Source organism: Thermobia domestica, chromosome 6 (genome assembly GCF_964235325.1).
Source record: "Thermobia domestica chromosome 6, izTheDome1.hap1.1, whole genome shotgun sequence".
NCBI lineage: Eukaryota > Metazoa > Arthropoda > Insecta > Zygentoma > Lepismatidae > Thermobia > Thermobia domestica.
The window spans coordinates 35255932-35274538 of record NC_137459.1 but is presented as its reverse complement, the minus strand read 5'-3'; the positions used below and the strand labels follow the sequence as shown (position 1 = coordinate 35274538).

The 18607-nt window shown below is 37.0% G+C and overlaps 1 protein-coding gene across 5 annotated transcripts in view; it reads left to right on the top strand.

The window, feature by feature from the left end:
* LOC145687930 (solute carrier family 41 member 1-like) overlaps nt 1-18304 on the top strand; it is a 191119-nt gene extending 172815 nt beyond the window's left edge. For all 5 annotated transcript variants that reach the window (XM_081761499.1, XM_081761496.1, XM_081761495.1 and 2 more), the window contains 5 exons: nt 1520-1666; nt 4146-4293; nt 9932-10137; nt 13349-13497; nt 18000-18304. In XM_081761499.1, the coding sequence (XP_081617625.1) occupies nt 1520-1666; nt 4146-4293; nt 9932-10137; nt 13349-13497; nt 18000-18179 (830 nt within the window). In that variant the 3' untranslated portion in view covers nt 18180-18304. The remainder of the gene's footprint in view (nt 1-1519; nt 1667-4145; nt 4294-9931; nt 10138-13348; nt 13498-17999) is intronic.
* The last annotated feature ends 303 nt before the right edge of the window (nt 18305-18607 follow it).

The following is an 18607-nucleotide window of genomic DNA, read 5'->3' as shown; positions in this document are numbered from 1 at the left end:
TAGTATATACTAGTGGTTTTTTTTTTTTTTTTTTTTTTTTTTTTTTTTTTTTTTTTTTTTTACTGAGATATAAACTTCTGCTAGAGTAATTCTTCCATAAATGCATTCTATTGTCCGTGATTCCAGCCAAAGTGCTACTTTTCTTTCTCCCATAAAGTTTCAAGAATTAAGCTGTAAATTTTCAAAACGTGAAAATTATTTCTACGTTTTAGTGGAGTTTTTTTTTTTTTTATTTTATATATTTTTTTGAAAGTGTGATTTTAAAGGTATATGCAATAAACAAAATTATTCATGAACATGTTTAGTCCTTCTTGACTAAATCTTGGGTTCATGACTGTCTGTAAATGTACGAGGGACATTCAAGTAAATCCGGGATTTTTTTATTTAAAACAAAGGATAGAACAATTTCAAGGAGTAGAAACTGCATTTATTTTTAACATATAAATGCTTGCTACAGTTACACGTTTATTCCAAAGTTAGCTAATTGACCTCGCGAAGAGTTATTTTATGGATCTAAACAGGTGGAATACTGTCTTTCTTTGTCATAGTGGTCCTTCAGCTCAGTTCTCCTGTGCCAGTAAAAAGCGGAAACTTGTTTTGGAACGCAGTGTGCATTCACTTTATGAAACAACAAATGGTCATTAATTATTGTATTTATTTTCCCTAACAAAAGATTACACGCCTTTGCAATTTCACGACAGGCTATGCGACGATTGTCAATAATAAGCTTTTCAACACTGAGTGTTCCAGGAATGAATGCTGTGGACTGGGATCCTCCACGACCGGGCTCATCAGTGACAGACGTATGGCCACCTTTGAAGCTCTTGCACCGTTCAAAGGTCTTACTGCGGCTGAGTATCTCATCACTGGGTTATGATTGAAGTCTTCTGTAAATTTCAGCTGATTTTACGCTCTCTTTCACCTAAAAACTTCATCACCACACGCTTCCGTGTACATGTTCACACTGTTATTCGCTATTTTGAAAAACGGTCTCTAGACTGGAATGGCTACCAATAACGGGAAACAGTTGTTGGTTCCTACTGCATGCATACCTTCACCTTAGGATTCAATTCTAAACCTGTAAAAAGTCCCGGATTGATATGAGCGCCTTTCCTATATGTATATGTAACTAACTTACTATATATATTACAAAGTTCCTGATCATCTTATAACAGGTATGGTTTACATTAGAATAGCTGCTATTTTATTATGTGATATCAGACTGGCCCACATCATTCCAATCTAGTATTTTGCTCGAATCGTAATAGATCTACCGAAGTTTAAATTCTTTATTGATTTAAATGAATATAAAGAAAACTTATCGGGAGTAAGAAAAACAGTATTTATATTCTTTCAAATTTCATTGCATTATCTTCACTGGCAGCAAACCATACAATCATATTAATTAGTCATAAAGTGCTCACACTGCTGATAAGAATTTATTTAATTATTTTTTCCCTTCTTTCTTGCTCTTACATTACCAGATTTATGCAACTGTGACTTTTTTTTTTCTTTGCAGGCTTAATCACGGCAGCAGTGATTGTATCTTCCCGATGTTGTCACATTAATCCGGACAACGTTGCAACTCCAATTGCAGCCAGTTTGGGAGACATTACATCTTTAGCTCTTTTATCCTGGGTTGCAACGCTTCTCTATGATGCTATTGGTAAGTAGAACTTTACATATTCTTTTAGTTGCATATTGTTCTCAGTTCAACTCGGCTCACTTTGCATGTGGTACTTTATTTCGCGACAACTACTGACCGAAGCCGAACCAAAACTGATGGGTAAATAGCCCATGGTGTAGATAATAGAAGTTACTATATTTGGTGACACGGTTCAGTCACGGAAAGGCTATGCTCGGGTTATTGGGAAGGAAATAAAACTTACTATATTTAGTGGCTGGGATTCTAAGGACAGGCTCGGCTCCACTCAACTAGCCTTGTATGTGGTACTTTATTTATTTGTAACTACTGGCTGGATATGAACGAAGTTCAGTGGGGACTAATCCGCTGCCCAAGAAATACAAATGGCTATACTTGGTGGCCGAAATTGACGAGGGACAGGCTCAACTCGGTTTGGCTCGTCATTTTATTGTATGTGTCATTTTATTTCGCAGTAACTAGTGGCTGGACCTAAACCAAATTTAGTGGGCCAGTTGCTCGTCGTGCAAGGAATAAAAATCGCTATATTTGCACAGAGAAAAGTCCATTCTCCGGACAGTGGTATATTTTACAAATATACGGTATCCTCTTGCTTACTGTATAAATCAGTACGGAGCATACATCATCCGCATGCTACATAGGCACTGCCCTTAGATGTTACGTCATGCCGTTGCAGGATGTCTGACATCTAACAGTTTTCCGTATATCACATGCATATACTTATGTTACCTTCTTTAGCTATATGTTATATACGTCCATTTGTATGTGAGATCCTGACCGCCTACATTGTTTCATACAGAAAGTACGTATAGATGGAACACTTATACAAAAAGTATTATAAAACATGCGTTTTCAGTTATACGTCTGCTGTACGTTGTCCAAAAACTACAAGAATTACGCATGTAACCAGTCTTTCTAAGTACGCCACCTACATTTTTTTTTCTCAGTGTGGTAGGCGGGCTCAGGCAGCGACAGGTTCGACTCAGCTTGGCACGTCTTATATGTGGTACTTTATTTCTCGGTAACTACTGAATTGATTTAAACTAAATTCAGTAGGTAGGTAACCCACCGTGCAAAAATAAAGATTGCTATATTTGGTAGCCAGGCTCTAGAGATGCGCACGAGACAAGATTTGTGGCTGTCTCGTCTCGAAAATGTGCTGTAAAAGTGATGTCTCGACTCGAAAAATGTATATTTCTCTATTGGAAGAGACGTGTCTCGACTCGAATTTTGTCAGGAAAATACTGTCTCGAGTCGTCTCGTGCGCATCCCTACCGGGCTCATTCAAAGACAGGCTCGGCTCGACTCGGATCGCCTTCTATGTGATATTTTATTCCGCAGCAAGCGATAGCAAAGGTAGCAACATATTTTAGCGTCAAGCAGGCAAGCAACAGCACAGGCAGCGACATCTATTATCATGACTGTTTAATATGTTTATTATTAGGATTGGCGTAACACAGATTGAGAAAAACCTAAACAATTATTTTCAGTTTTACGTCTCACGATTATTCCGTGTAGGCTAAAGAAGACGGTGATGATAAGAATGAATTAAATTGTGGAATGAAGGAATGGAAAAACTCCAAAAAACCCCACATACACAGTGTTTGTCCACCACAAAGCCTACTTGCCGCTAGCAAGGATTGAACCAGGGGCCCCATGCACCAGAGGTGAACGCTTCATCACTTTTTTTAAAAAATACTGATTTACCGAATGTTCCTCAGTATTGTTACCTGATTACCCTAATTATCACTCTGTATTACTGCATTTTACTTTGAGGGGCCGCGGTGGCTCAGTGGCAGAGCGTTCACCTCTGCCGCATGGGGTCCTTGGTTTTATCTCAGTTCGCACGAAGTGAGCTTTGTGGTAAACAAATACTGTGTGCGTGAGTTTTCTAGGGGTTCTCCCGTTTTCTCCAACTTTCTTCATTCCACCATTTCCTTCATTTCTCATCGTCACCATCACCATCTCCTTTAGCCTAGCCGGCATAATTGTGGGACGTAAATCTTAAAGATTTTATTTCATTTCATTTTTGTATTTTACTTTTTCGTCCATTGAGCTTTAAGGTCAGGAACATGAACACACAAATGTCAAGGACAGTTAAAATTCCAGAAACTTACCCACCGGGAATCAAACTAGGGATCATGTACACCAAAAAGGTGCACGCGTTAGCCACTAGACCTGTGGGAAGAGCGCCCACTGAGCCCCCGCAGTTCCCACACAGACTCAGATTTGCTGGTTACGATTAGGATGGAAACATTCCTTTCTTCTAGCAGATTTATATATACTCAATACATAAATATTACTGCAGACCTAGGTATATAATCTTTACCTCATTCTACACTTTCTGTCTGTACTAAAACGTAATGTAGTACTTTTAGACCAACTAATCTCTTATAAGTGAGTGTGTTAATTTTCGTAACATTACTGTACGTTTGAAGAGTGGAATGAATATTTATAACTCTTTTATTTATTATATTTTCAGAAACAGCTATTTGGGTATCTCCTGCTGTCATTGCGGTTTATCTTGTAGCTATACCGTTCTGGTTCTGGATTGCTAAGAAAAATAAATACACAAAATCTGTCCTGTACACCGGGTGGACTCCTGTTATTGCCGCAATGCTGATTAGTAGGTTAGTACTCTAACCATAAGTAAGATATTATTAATACAATCTCTACCCTTCACTTGGTTTTCAATCTAATTTTCATCTTGCTATTTCTCAAACAAACAATCTGAAATATGAAAATCGCTATGTGGAACTGTTTTAGAACAAACTTTCAGGCTTATCTAAATACAGGGTGGCCCAAAAGTAGGTATACAAACTTACATTGATCAAATATAGCATCCTAGTTTATAGGTTTAGTTGCTTCAGCTGTTCCAAAATTAAGGTATAAGTAAAGACATTAAAAACAAATAATAAAGAAAATAAGTCTATTTGATGGATAACTATGAGAAATGATACAAAATGCAATGAGCTGATCAGTATGGTACTGTATACCTACTTTTGGGCCACCCTGTTTAAAATACATTTATCTAGGAAGATAACAAATTAGTCCTAGATTTAAAACTATTACAAGGGTAGCTGTACCAAGTTTTCTAGAACTAGCTACCGTAAATATTGTATTTTTTTAACTATATTTTCAAGTTAGTATTTTATATTCATCATAACGTAAACATTGAACGATGTACTTTTCTGTAAGATATTCATCTGTAAAGTTAGTAAGTTTTAATTAATAACCTAAGGAAGTCGTGTGTTCTGAATAATAGCCATTCATTGTACGTGACCTCAAGTTCCAGACGTTATTTTGATCCTAAGAATAAACTTTTCAAGTGTCTTTGGGATCTCACAAGGCGTTTCTATTTTCAAAATTTAATAAAAATTGTAACACTTGGTGTTTATATACTCGCAAGCGGCGTCTGGAGAACTGAGAATTTGGTTATGTATTACACTCAATTTCAGAAATGTTTGTTTTCAAATGATGGAGCAATTTTGAACGAGAACTTTTACACAAACTATTACATCAATAATTTGCTTTTGAGTGTACGAGAACAGTTGTAATGCTTTGGACACATTTATGTAACATGGTTCCATCAAACAGGTATCTTTCCTCTTACACATCAATTCGCCTGTGGACAAACAAATTATTATTTTAAATAATATTCATATTCTGACATAGTTGTGCTTGATCGCTAAAGCATGATATAAGTTGCATTACTAATTTTTTGCGGGCAAAGTGATATCCTTTTGTTGGCGCAGATACAATATACTGTATAACAATATAGTTTCTTTTTGCAGAGAAATTTTCTGTATTTTGTGAATTTCTGGAGTCAACTACTTTGGCCTCAGTTATAATCATTTGGCGTTGACCTGGAAAGTTCATTTCCTTTTCATTTGATTTTGTGGGCATTAATTAGACACTATTCTCTAGGATGCTCTAAAAGTTCCCAAATAGAACTAGCACAAATAGAACTCAAAATTCCGGGATCTCTTAAAGTAAAAAAAAAAGTTTGTAAAAGTATGTGGTCTCCTTTGATCTTTATTTCGTAGATGTTTCGAAAAGAAAGTTCAGTTGAAGTCAAAAATAATAAAGAATCGGTTTTCATTATTGGACGTGAAATAAAAAAGTTAAGATTATTTTTGCATCATAATTTCATTTTAGTGCAGCGTTTGAACTTATCCACTGAACTTCACCATTATACGTAGTATAATATTTGTTTATCTGATGATATTTGTCTCTGCTATTTTCGTGTGTAAGAGTGGCCTGCTTCATATTTGGCCTTTCTGTTTTTTATTTATTCATTATGTTCTATTTCACAATCTTCTTGGTTAGAACTCCGTAATGCCAATTAGTATTCTATAGATAGAACTTTGTCACTCCAATGTATATTACGCCCCATATTTTTCTTTACCGTTGTAGAGAGAATTCTGACACTCAGGACAATGTATATTGTTCTCTGAATAGAATCCTATATAACTCCACTGAGTGTATTTTCCCATGCTGTCACTTCAATTAATGTATTTTTCTGGAGAATTCTGTCACTCCAATGAGCATCTCTTTTCTATGCAGATAGTATCTTGTCACTTTAATAATTGTTCGTTTTCTTTTCTTCCAGCAAATAGTATTCTGTCACTCTGATGTGAGACTTTTTCCGGGTAGTATCCGGATATTCCAACAATAATCATATACAGTGAAACCTGTGTTCAGCGGAATCGAGCGGGACTCACTAAAATTTCCGTTAAAGCCAGGTTTCCGCTTAATAGAGGTAGACCTTTCCTTTTAAAAAACTACATGCTTACAGGGGACAAAGCATGCAAAATATATTGCAGTACGTACCTTGTTCAATTACAGTACTTCTTTGTTCTACGAGATAATACACAGAAGAAATAAAATAAAATAAATGCAAAATATGATATGCACACGTTTTCTTTAATTTTTCCCATTAGTCAAGCAGGGTTTTCTGTATATGTTACTGCTTGGCTGCTCGACTTTCCGCACATCCTTTAACCTGAGAAACTATACTAAGTAAATGAAAATCATTTTTTCGTAAGGCAAATTGTTGCAGTTCCTTTAAACTTCTGACGTTCGGAGAGCATCTTGATACGTCTTTATTCTACACTGTTCTTCGAACTGTATTCCACCACCTTGTCTTCCCCTTTCCGACTTTCCGTATGATTCTTGATTAAGTTGCGGGGATTAAGGACAGATTGTGCAGGGGTGAATATGAATAGTGGTTGGGGAAGGTAAACACTGTCCGGAAAGACATAAGAGAACGAACACTTTATTGCAGACAGTGTAATGTATATGTTTACAATCTCACAGAATGTCTAAACATTTTCTGAACGCTGTAGTCCTGAACTCAGAATTTTCCGTTAAAGTTTTATTTTGCTTTCCGTTGTCCGCATAACACAGTTTCCGTTTAATGAAGGGACTTTTACATGTTTTGTAATCCAAAATTCAAGAGACCGTGAAATATTTCCGTTTAAGACAGTTTTCCGTTTAATAAAGGGTCCGTTAAAGACAGGTTTCACTGTATTTTCCTGTATATAGAATTTTACCACTCCACTGACAAGGCAGGGTACCACGGTGTAACACGCCGGTTGTGATGAAATTGCACAGACATAGAGAACATCGAAAAAAAGCGACACGTATTTTTTTTTTATATCGGCCAACAAGTGCATTGAAAGGGCCAAATAGGGGCATAAAAATGGGGTCAAAATGAGATTATGTGGAATACATCGAAAACGAGAAGTGATATCGGAAAAGGTTAAATGTACAAAATACTACAGATAGTCGACGCAAGGAAATGAAGTAGAACACGCGCATGTGAAGAAAGAAGAACATCTTGAAATGGACCAATCACGTGTACAGCATTGTCGCAATGTGTTACGGAAATAAGGGAAAATGTAGTAAGGAGCAGGAAGAAAGAAGAAACGAAAACAGGAAATACGTGATTTTGCTTTGGGTGCATACGTTGCCCGTCTGAGAAAGAGATTCGGATTCATCTCAATGTACGAAGAAGATGGGAGAACACGCAGGAAGGATGCAAACGCCGTTCTATAGACAACCAGCGAAATAGTACTGTGCAGCGGGTTGCATATATCGTGTAATGGAATAACGATGAGATGGATGTAGGAAACGAAAATGTTGTATGCAGTAGTAACACACAAACAAAAATGTTACTACATGTTATATTGTATTTTCGTATTATATTACTGTTGTATTTTCGTAGTGATTCATGCGTGGTACTGATATTACTGTTGCTGTTTATCTTACGTATCAAAAACTATCTGAGAGAGTGATTAAATTTTTCGCGTCACTCTTACCGTTCCCTAGATATTGACCAAAAAATGGCCAATTTCTAGAGATTTAAGAAGCCATATCTCGGGAACTGTAAGTCATAGAGAGATCATATTGCTGTTAATCAATACCTAGCAGTATGGTAAATATTTTGGTACCAAATAGTAACCGGTGGCCAATGGCTAACTAGCTACGAGCCAACTGGCCACTGTTCCCTAGATATTGTCAAAAAAAAAGTTCGAATTTCTGGAGATTTAAGGAGCCATATCTCGGGAACGGTAAGTCATAGAGAGATGATATTTTGTGAATTTTTTGTGAGAAACAGAACAAGCTGCAGATAAAAATATGTACTTTTACATGTAAGAAAAATCACAGTCATCCTCCCAGCTCCCTCTCCCCATTCTCTTTAAATTCGTTATGGCAATGCTCTTTGAGCATTCTCAACTTTTTTTCCATAACTAAAATCTGTCGCTTGAATAAATGTCAGTTTTCCTCTTGCAGATAAATGTCATTTTTTTGTTAGTATCCTCTCACTCCAAAGAGGTTCACTTCTCCTGCAGATAGAGCCGACATTCTTCTATCTTCCAAAGTAAACAACATGCGGAATTCACAATTGTGTAATTTCCCGACGGTACTGATCTACTGTTCTTTCATATAATATTTTTTTTTTTTTAATTTTGTCGTTTAGAATTTTGTCATTCCAAGGCCATGATAATATTGATGATAATATAATTTTCATTTTTAATTCAATAGAGGCTTATACGAACTATTTTTCTCAAGCACGAGTGAGTGCAGACAGATCATTTCCTTCATCCATCGTTCACTTGTAATCAGGACCGGCTCTACCATATATGCAACACGTGCGTTTGCACAAGGTGACAAAATCTGCCATAACTATATTATTTAAAATAAATATTTTTTCCCCTTGGAAACAGACTTCATCCTGATGAAAGTTAAATTTGTTTAGGTGAACTTCTATTTTACTACATTCATAAATCATGCTTAGTCGCATTAGTTTAAGGTCATATGGACAGTGTTAAAGCAAATGGTCAAACAAATCCCAGCATTAATTGTTGTCAAATACAAGAATTCAATTCTCGAACGCCTGTTCCATTCAGTTGTTTCAGTGAGTTATCACAGTTTTGATATGAAACTGGTCTTGTCTTTGTCACAAACAAGTTCTTTATCATTGAAAGTGGAAACAAGTTTTTTTTTTTTTTTTAATTTTTAACAGATGTAGAAGAAAAATCAAGGAATAAAGATAGAAGACCTAGTTGCACTGGAATTGCCAACTGATATATTGAGATTAAAGATCGATATTGAATCTTATTAAAATGATTACCATCTTTTCTCTGCGGGTGTGTTTGCTTTATTTTTCACTAACTTAATAGATTATTATTATTATTTAAAGAAAAAAAACAGACACAACGAAATTGTATTTGTAGTATTTAGGCCTTTCTGAGTACGATTGCCCTTTCCCTCCCCTTCGTTGTTCATGATGGGGTAGCATACTTAAAATCATTTAAGATTTCTTCTTTCTGGAGTAAGGAGGAAGGGCCGCAAATGATATCATTGCACGGGGCTGCAAATTGCCTAGAGCCAGCCTTGCTTATAATGAATTCAGACCCAGAGTAGTCGAGCTCCATTTTCTTAAAAGCGGAAAAAAATAAAGGTTGAATATGATCTCAAAGTTAAGACATTTAAAACACTTGAACATTTCCCACCTTGATATATATCCGAAGCAAGTGCATCATTGGTGATACGACAATTTTACAGTTGCTACGACAGTTTTGATCGAACCACCTCACTCAACTACTCATATTACAGTTTCCCACGTAGAGATTGGATTAATTCGTAACATTATAATTTATAAATCTTGAAACCAGAGACCCTACATATCTTGTCATTCATTTCCCTTGCAAAGTAAATATTCTACAACGTACTAGTAACAACTCTTTTTTGTCTTTCTAGTTTGGGTGGTTTGATTTTAGACTTCATGGTCTCCAGTTACACCGGCCTGGCTGTGTTTCAACCAGTTATCAATGGAGTCGGAGGAAATTTGGTTGCAGTTCAGGCAAGCCGAATAGCTACTTCGTTACACAAAGACACTGACTTTGGAGTTCTTCCTCCTGGTGCCAAAATATGCATTAGTCCGTTCCAAGCATTTTTCTCAAAAGGTAAGTGTATTTTCTTTTAGAAACACTGAAATATGGTTGGTAGTGAATTGATAATGCATCACCTCCGCAGCATATGTTTTTTTTAAAAAAAAAATCATTCAAATATCTTCTGTGTAAAATGCACATTGTCATTCTTACTGCATAGTCTGCAAAATGAGTCATATTTTCAAAATATGACCCCGGCATCATTTTATTCAGTGCTCTCTTCATTTCAAGTTCATTTAGTGCATATTTCGTGAGTTGACGAATGAAAGAGTTGCAAAGAAGACTCATCAAGGTAGTATGTGAATTAGAAATATGGACGCTACAAAAGAACGGTATAAAGTGACTGGAATCATTTGAAAGGTAAAAGTAAAGAAATCAGTGGAAAGAAACATTAAGAAAGTATTAGCAATAAAGGGAAGATAGGATCGGTATAAAGATAGTAAGGAAGATAAATGAAACAGCTAGGAAATTGTTTGTGAAGAAACTGTCTTATTAAAAATGCGCAAATGTTTATCAAAATAAAGGAAACACCTGTAGTTTGCAATGGGTAAGGTGTGATAGGTAAGAGTGAGAATACATGTGCTGCACCTGACTATCGTTAGTAGTGAGTTATGTAGTCATCTGTAGTACATGAAGCGGGGTAGAATGGGGTTGAAGCGGGCAGACAGTGGTGGTGCAAGATGGAAGACCATTCTGAGTTTCGAGAAAGCTAAATTGTGAGTGTGAGGTTAGTTGAGGCAAGTGTATCTCAGGTGGCTGATGTGTCGCGAGGAACAATGTTACAGGTGATGACGGCCCGGAGACTCATGACGAAACAGCGTTGGCAAAGAATAATTGTGGAAGGAAAGAAAGCATCAGTAATGGGGATTGTCAAATATTGAAGATTGTCACAAAGACTCAAGAGCGAATGCGACAAAAATGACGACAATCGCAGTCCGATCCGAGTTGCATAACCTAAACATCCGCAGTCGGGTTCCAACTGCCAAACCAATGATCACCACCAACAACGGTTTAGTGCAAAGAAAATGTTACTGAGAACATGGAAAGTGGACCACCAATGATTGGAAACACATAAAATGACCCAGAGTTTATGAATTGCGAAGATCAAACAAGCTTATTACATCTCAACTATATTTTGCCTACCATGAAACATGGCGGCGGATCTGTAATGCTGTGGGGCACAATTTCCTGATATTCTCTGAATCTTGTAACTGCGTTCAGGGGATGGATTACTTCCAGTGGTTAAGTCAACATTTTTGGCCATAACGTGTATCCTATGGTCCAGGTGTTTCCGACTAATCACTCAATTTCTCAAGATGGCAATGAAATTATGCATGTTTATGGAGCTGTTGAGGCAGGCTTCATGGACATCGGATAAATTGCAACACGGCCTTGGGCCTACCCAATCTCCAGATCTCAACATTATTGAATACCTGCGGTCATTCCGGAACTCAGTCTTCTCCATATTCACTAACAGCAGAGTGCTGGACTGCATGATGAATTGCACAATATTTCCCTGGAAGTCATTTGTGGCTTATATGCCTCCATTCAACAACGAATTGAAGCTGTTCTGTAGGTTAACGGTAATCTATGCCGTATTAATCATGTAACTTACATTTTCTTCTGTTGCTCTATCTGTAATGAAGAGTATATGGTAGAAGGAAAATGGTAGATGGGGGAGATGGATATTGCAATTTATGGATGATATAAAAAGATCAATGTTTATGTCGAAACAAAGAAATTAGCTGAAAATCATAGTACATGGTAGCCAGTGTCAGCCAGCGATGGTAGAATCCTTACCATGATAGGTCCTTTCAAAATTAATTTTAGGTTAATACAAGGTAACTGATGTAGAAACAAGGATAGTACTGCAAGTACAAAAATCGTTTAAAAGAAAATAACCACATATCAGGAATATGAACATGTTTCATCTTACATAATTTAAAAACACATTACTGCCACCGTATTAGCGGTATTCATCTTTAAGTTTAAACAATTAAATGATGAAGGCAATCAAGTGAAACAGTTATAGACATTTTTCTAAATCGATTAAAATTCAATAGCTGGTGCAGGGAAACGGGAAATGTTGAATCTATAGTTAGCAACACTGTATGGGTGGCATTTGTTTAGAACTGATAAAACAACATTGAGAAGACTTCGCCATTTAATAACAATGAAGCAATGAAGTTGTCAGGAATGTGTATTCACTGTAAGAGCATTGGATAAGAACAATGACTTCCTATTGCCTCCGAGATCCCCTGAAATTAGTGTTTGCAGGGACACCTTAAAGCGAAAAGCATAGTACACGAAATGCAAACATCGTTGAACTGAAACTGAGGATTAAAGAACTCACTGACGTTCCCCAAGACATAATACACTGGGCATTCCAGTGAGTCGAGATACAGTACATCTTTCTCATATCATCTTCAAGAAGTAAAATGACATGTAAATGCCATAGCTAATGTCATTCTTAAGAGTCTTCACTACAGCGAAATTAAACTATCGCTAATTTTAGAGTGTTTCTATAATATCTTCAAAACAAATAAAAATATTCGAAAACCAGAGACGTAGTGAACTAGACAATACTATTTTGCATGTAGTGCATTTGCCACAATTCACTTATCTGCTTTTGGTATACAGCTATTTACAGAACCCGCAAAAAATGTTAAATCTATCTACAGTTGCAAATTGAAAGCAGATAGATGAGTTGTGATAACGGTATCACATGCAAAATCGTATTGTCTAGTTCACTACGTTTCTGCTTTTTGAATATTTTTATTTGTTTTGAAGATATTACAGAAAAACTTTAAAATTAATTGTAGTTTAATTTCGCTGTAGTTAAGACCTTTCTTTAATGGCTTAGTCTCTACATGCATCTCGATCATTAAATGTATTTTTTTCTCTGTTGAGTAATTCATTTTACGTCAATTTAAATTTTCCCGTTTTCCTGTATTTATAAAACATACCAAGTAACAAGAAACATTGAACGTAAAGAAAAAATCCATTTTAGTTAGTTTTTTTTTAACATACGTAAGTTAATGCAGGAAGCTATTATCGGGAATTTCCCATTTCCTACAAATAATATCTAATAAATTCATTTAATGATTTTGCAGTTCAATTTTACTTTAATTATTCGTAAGAGTACTAATGATATTACACAAAGTGGAAATTCAATGGGATAAAAATGTAACTGATCTGCTTCATTATATTGCATATTTCTTTGCAGAGGCTCATGCAAAAACAGCCCGAGTATTGATGCTGATGGTCATTCCAGGTCATTTGATATTTGCATATTTTATTGACTACATAAAAACCGGAGCTCTAAACCTGACACCGCTATTCCTCACTTTTTACCTCTTTGCTGCAGTTCTCCAGGTATGTTCATTCTTAGTATTAGTTTTCCTTACATAATTCTAATACAAATTGATATACAGGGTGTTTCAAAGCAACACCCAAAACGTTTGGGAGGTGACTCGTGACACCAAGATAAGACAAAAAGTATAGACCAACCTAGGTGCACAAATGCTTCCTTTCGGAGTTATAGGCTGCCGAAAACATGAAAAAATGAACTTTATAGCTCCAAAACTATGGGACCTACCGTAGTCCGGACAAGACTTCACTTCGGAACTACTATGCGCCCTATCCAAATATCCAAGTTTCAGAATCCTGCGATACTTCCGCAACAATTTTTAAAGAGGTAGTTTGTGAATACTTCAAATTATATGACCGTAGCCAAACTCCCTATATAAATTTTGTTCCGTGAGTACCTTAGAATTCTGAAACGTGTATTTTTGAATAGGGGACATATTAGTTCCTAAGTGAAGTCTTGACCTGAGCATGGTAGGTCCCATAGTTTTGGAGCTATATACATTTATTTTTTTTTTCATGTTTTCGGGAGCCTATATAAATGAAAAGAAGCATTTTGTTCTCCCAGGTTGGTCTGAACTTTTTGGTGTCAGGAATTACCTCCCAACTATTGTCGATGTTATTTTGAAACACCCTGTATATACAAGTTGTCTCAATCGTCCCCTGACATAAGGTAACTCTGTTGTTATCAGAGTTACAACAAAATGTAAGAGGAAAAACCTTTCCAAATATGATGTTTTCTATTTAAAGTGAAGGATTTTTTTTTTAAATCGGAGGAGCCGTTTCAGCTGTACATTCTTTATGTGCCCAGGGGGGCGCGGTGGCTCAGTGGTAAAGCGTTCACCTCTGGTGCTTGGGGTCCCGGGTTCGATCCCAGCCTCCGCCAAGTGAACTTTGTGGTGGACAAACACCGTGTGCGTGGGTTTTCTCGGGGTTCTCCCGTTTCCTCCCACTTTCTTCATTCCACCATTTCACTCATCTCTCATCATCACCGTCTCCTTTAGCCTAACCGGCATAACCGTGGGACGTAAAACTTAAGGATTTCATTTCATTTCATTTTTCTTTATGTGCCCAATGTTAAATGAAATTGCAACGTAGCCATTTACCGGGAGGTGGATAAATTTTGTAAGAGTATAGTGGATGGGGGCATGTTTGAAATAGGGGCTGGTCATCGACACGTTAGCTTAAAAGACAGTAACTTTATTCACTTATGTTGTAAGTCCAGATAAATGGCAGTTTCATTTAACATTGGTCGCATTCAGAGTGTACAGCCCAAACGGCTGGTCGATTTTTAAAAACAAATCATTCGCTTTAGATTGAAAACATCATATTTGGAGACGGTTTCCCCTCTTACATTTTGTTGTAACTCTGGTAATAACAGAGTTACCTTATATCAAGGGACTTTTGAGATACTCTGTATATATGTTACATCTAACTCTTCAACGATTTCCTGAAATGAAAATCAAGTGAAATATTTACATTCACAACAGTTCGTTATACTCGGTAAAGCTTTAGGTTTATTGCTCATTCCGGCAAAACATTTATGTGAATAAAGGTGTGTAAAAAGAACAAGCAGCACAGTAACCAAAGTTTAGAGTACAGCTCAAAAATCTTGACCAAGCCCTGGGATGATAAGCTTGTGAACTTAGCTCTTTGATGACCAGTTGCTTTGAGACACACTAAGCCTAATGCAGAGTCGTTCTGACGCGTGATTAGTGTCATACTGCAGATTTCGACTAACATAATGTTTTCTGCAGAAGTCAGGCCTTTAGTATGACGCTGACCATGCGTCAAAACGACTCTGCATAAGGCCCACTGTATCTAGGTAGTGATTTAATAATCCAGGTATGTTACAAGTATGGTGGAAGGGAGAACTCTCAAGATTAGTTCATACCTAGTATGCCGTTCTTATGTCGTGTCCCGTCCGTGCCGTAGTCCACGAAGTTTCTTTGCAGACATTCGCATTGAAAAGTCATTGGGTTGTCCTTTTTTTAGTTCACACGTGACGGGCCGTGTTCGTGCCGTTTGTATGCCGTGCCCCGAGAGGCCGTCTTGAAGGGAAACCAACTCTATTATCTCTAATATTATGGGACCTACCGTAGTCTGGTCAAAACCTTACTTAGGAACTACTATGTGCCCGATCCAAATATCCATGTTTCAGAATCCTGCAATACTTCCACAACAAATCTTATAGAGATAGTTGGAGAGTACATCAAATTCTATGTCCGTAGAAAAAAAACCTATGGACTTATATCTACGAATTGGAGCTATGGAGCTACCTTTCAAGTATATATATATATTTTTTTATATTTTCGGCAGCCTGTAACTCCGAAATGATGGATTTCTGCACCATCTTGTGTACTTTTGGTCTGTACTTTTTGTCTTATCTTGGTGTCAGGAATTACCTCCCACACGTTGTCAATGTTGCTTTGAAACACCCTGTATGTACTGGATTGCGTCTACTGCTACACCATAATAAACGTGTTTTGTTGCTATAAACGGAGTTTAATGTAGTTTCTACTGTTTTTTTAAGCTACTTAAGTTAATCCAGACTTTCGTTATTTCGGTCAACTTATCCTCCCAAGTTGTTCAGATTAACGATGATTTACTGTAATAATTACAGTTACAAAAGTTACAAATTCAAATGCAATGTGTGAGCTCTCCCATGATGGTTAGCGTAAGCATCTTTGGAGTGGGAGATCTTAATTCGGTTTCCACGGGGAAGTCTTGTAGTTCAGATCCCACATTAAGCTATAGCTCCACGTCTCATGTAGCCTCGCTGATGAAAGGGAAGCTTAACTCTAATCAGAATAAGAGAGCCGCGGTGGCTCAGTTGTAGAGCGTTCACCTCTGGTGCTTGGGGTCCGGATTCGATCACAGTTCGCGCCAAGTGAACTTTGTGGTGGACAAACACCGTGTGCGTGGGTTTCCTCGGGGTTTTCCCGTTTCCTCTCACTCTTCATTCCACCATTCCACTCATTTCTCGTCATCACCGTCTCCTTTAGCCTAACCCGCATAACCGTGGGACGTAGAACTCAAATATTTCATTTCATTTCTAATCAGCAAACCAAGCACAATGCATATTTCACTACATTTAAATTGTCAAGTCACACACTGGAACGAAGCTTTTGTCGAAATTATATATAGTTCTTGGTCTGAGGGTTTATTCAATATTTAGACAAACTACACAGCAAAAAACGAGGTGTTAAAACAACTCAAAAAATGGCTACCAGTATAGTTTGTTACTTGTGTGTAATGTCAACACCATTTTTTTTTTATTATTATTATTATCAACAATGCGAACATGCTTAAGGTTACACCTTTTTCTCGGGAAAAGAAGGATCAAAAATATAGGAAGAAGATAGCGGGGATGATCCAAGTGATTTAGTAAACCAGATAACTTTATTGATCGTAGATTATACAGTATTGCTATGAATTGATGTAGAAGCACCATAACAGACGTTATGGCCTTTAGCCATAATTATTAAGAACGGTGATGAGGTGCAGATGAGTATGAGGTGCACTCAACGCCACAACACAATATAGGGGAAGGGTTAGTGAGGCAAATGAATTTTATCTTCCGATCCTAGGGCTTCTGAGTATCATGCTGAGAGGCACGATGAGCTCTAAGGATTACTGTGCGTATGATGGAAAGATGTCTTGCGAATCTGAATGAATGTCAAAGGCTGATGCGATATCTTCATTAGGATGATTGGGTGGAAGTGAATAACCGTATAAAATGAAAAGTAAGAAGAATGGTGGGTGGAGGACTGGGTGGTGCGAAGCGTAGTCTGTATCGCAGTGTAAAATGTCAAGGAAAGAGGAGTGCTTTTGTTTCAATCTATTGGTGATGTAGGAAAGTCCAAGTTACTCGATGTGGTAAAGGATATGAGGAAATGGGATGCGGTCATACAGGTCTCGTGTAGGACTGGGTACCTTATATAATAGGCAATGTTCACGGCGTGTCTTCGAAGATCTTGAGCTTTTTGTAGAAGCTGATGTGTGCAGCGATCCAAGCAGTGAACGCTTAGGTGATGACAAGTCAGAGATGTGCTTGTAGTCCCCAAGTTATGCCAGTAAACCGCTGGAGATAATTGAGTCTATTAAGGCGTTTATTACACGAAAGTTATATATATATTAGGGATTGGTAGTACGTTCTTTATTCATCAATTTTATTTCCCTGATTGTATGATTTTGTAATTATTAAGTCTCCTAACTCTAGCCATTAGAGGGTTACGCTCTCTCTTTGGTACAGAATTGATGATATTTTTTTGTTTAAATCACTGGTAAATAGTCTAAGTACACCTTTATAAATGTACGGAGAACATAATAACGAACAAAAGATTAGGTGAGAAAATATCGATGCATACTAGAAACCAAAACACATATCTAAATGGTGCAGGTATAAACAGAAGGAAACTGTGTATATAAACAGTGTGTTGTGCTTTTATGAAATGAACATTCATGAATGAGTTCATTTCTCATATTTTGTTTTTCTTGTGTCTTCACAGGTAGCTATTCTGTTGTACATTGCTTATGTCATTGGTCACCTATTATGGACACACAAGATGGATCCGGATAATTCAGCCATTCCATACTTGACGGCTCTTGGCGATTTGTTAGGAATTGGTTTGCTTGGGGCTAGTTTTGAAATTCTGTATTTACTCGGCGATAAACAGTCTTTGTATTGATTACATAAGTTATCTGTATGTTGTATTTGTATTAATTATATAAATTATTTTCTTTTGTAAGAATTTTCTGTGATTGTACGAGAACTTGTTTACATCAAACAAGAAATAAATGATTAAAACCTGTAACATGCATAAAAATACAATTCTCTACAAACCATACAATCTCCTCCAATACAGGATGGCCATACATTCTGATTTTTCAGGATTGTTCTATTTCAAGAACACAAAATTTGCAGGGATTTTAAAAACACACACCGCTCGAGCTGGGATCGAACCAAGGACCCCAAGCACCGGAGGTGAACGCTCTACCACTGAGCCACCGCGCCCTGCAACAACGTAATTAGGTTTAATATAATATAATTAGAGCGAAGCTCTTCTTCACTCCACTTAAGCATTCGTTTGTGCAGATACGTCTCCGAGATGTTTGA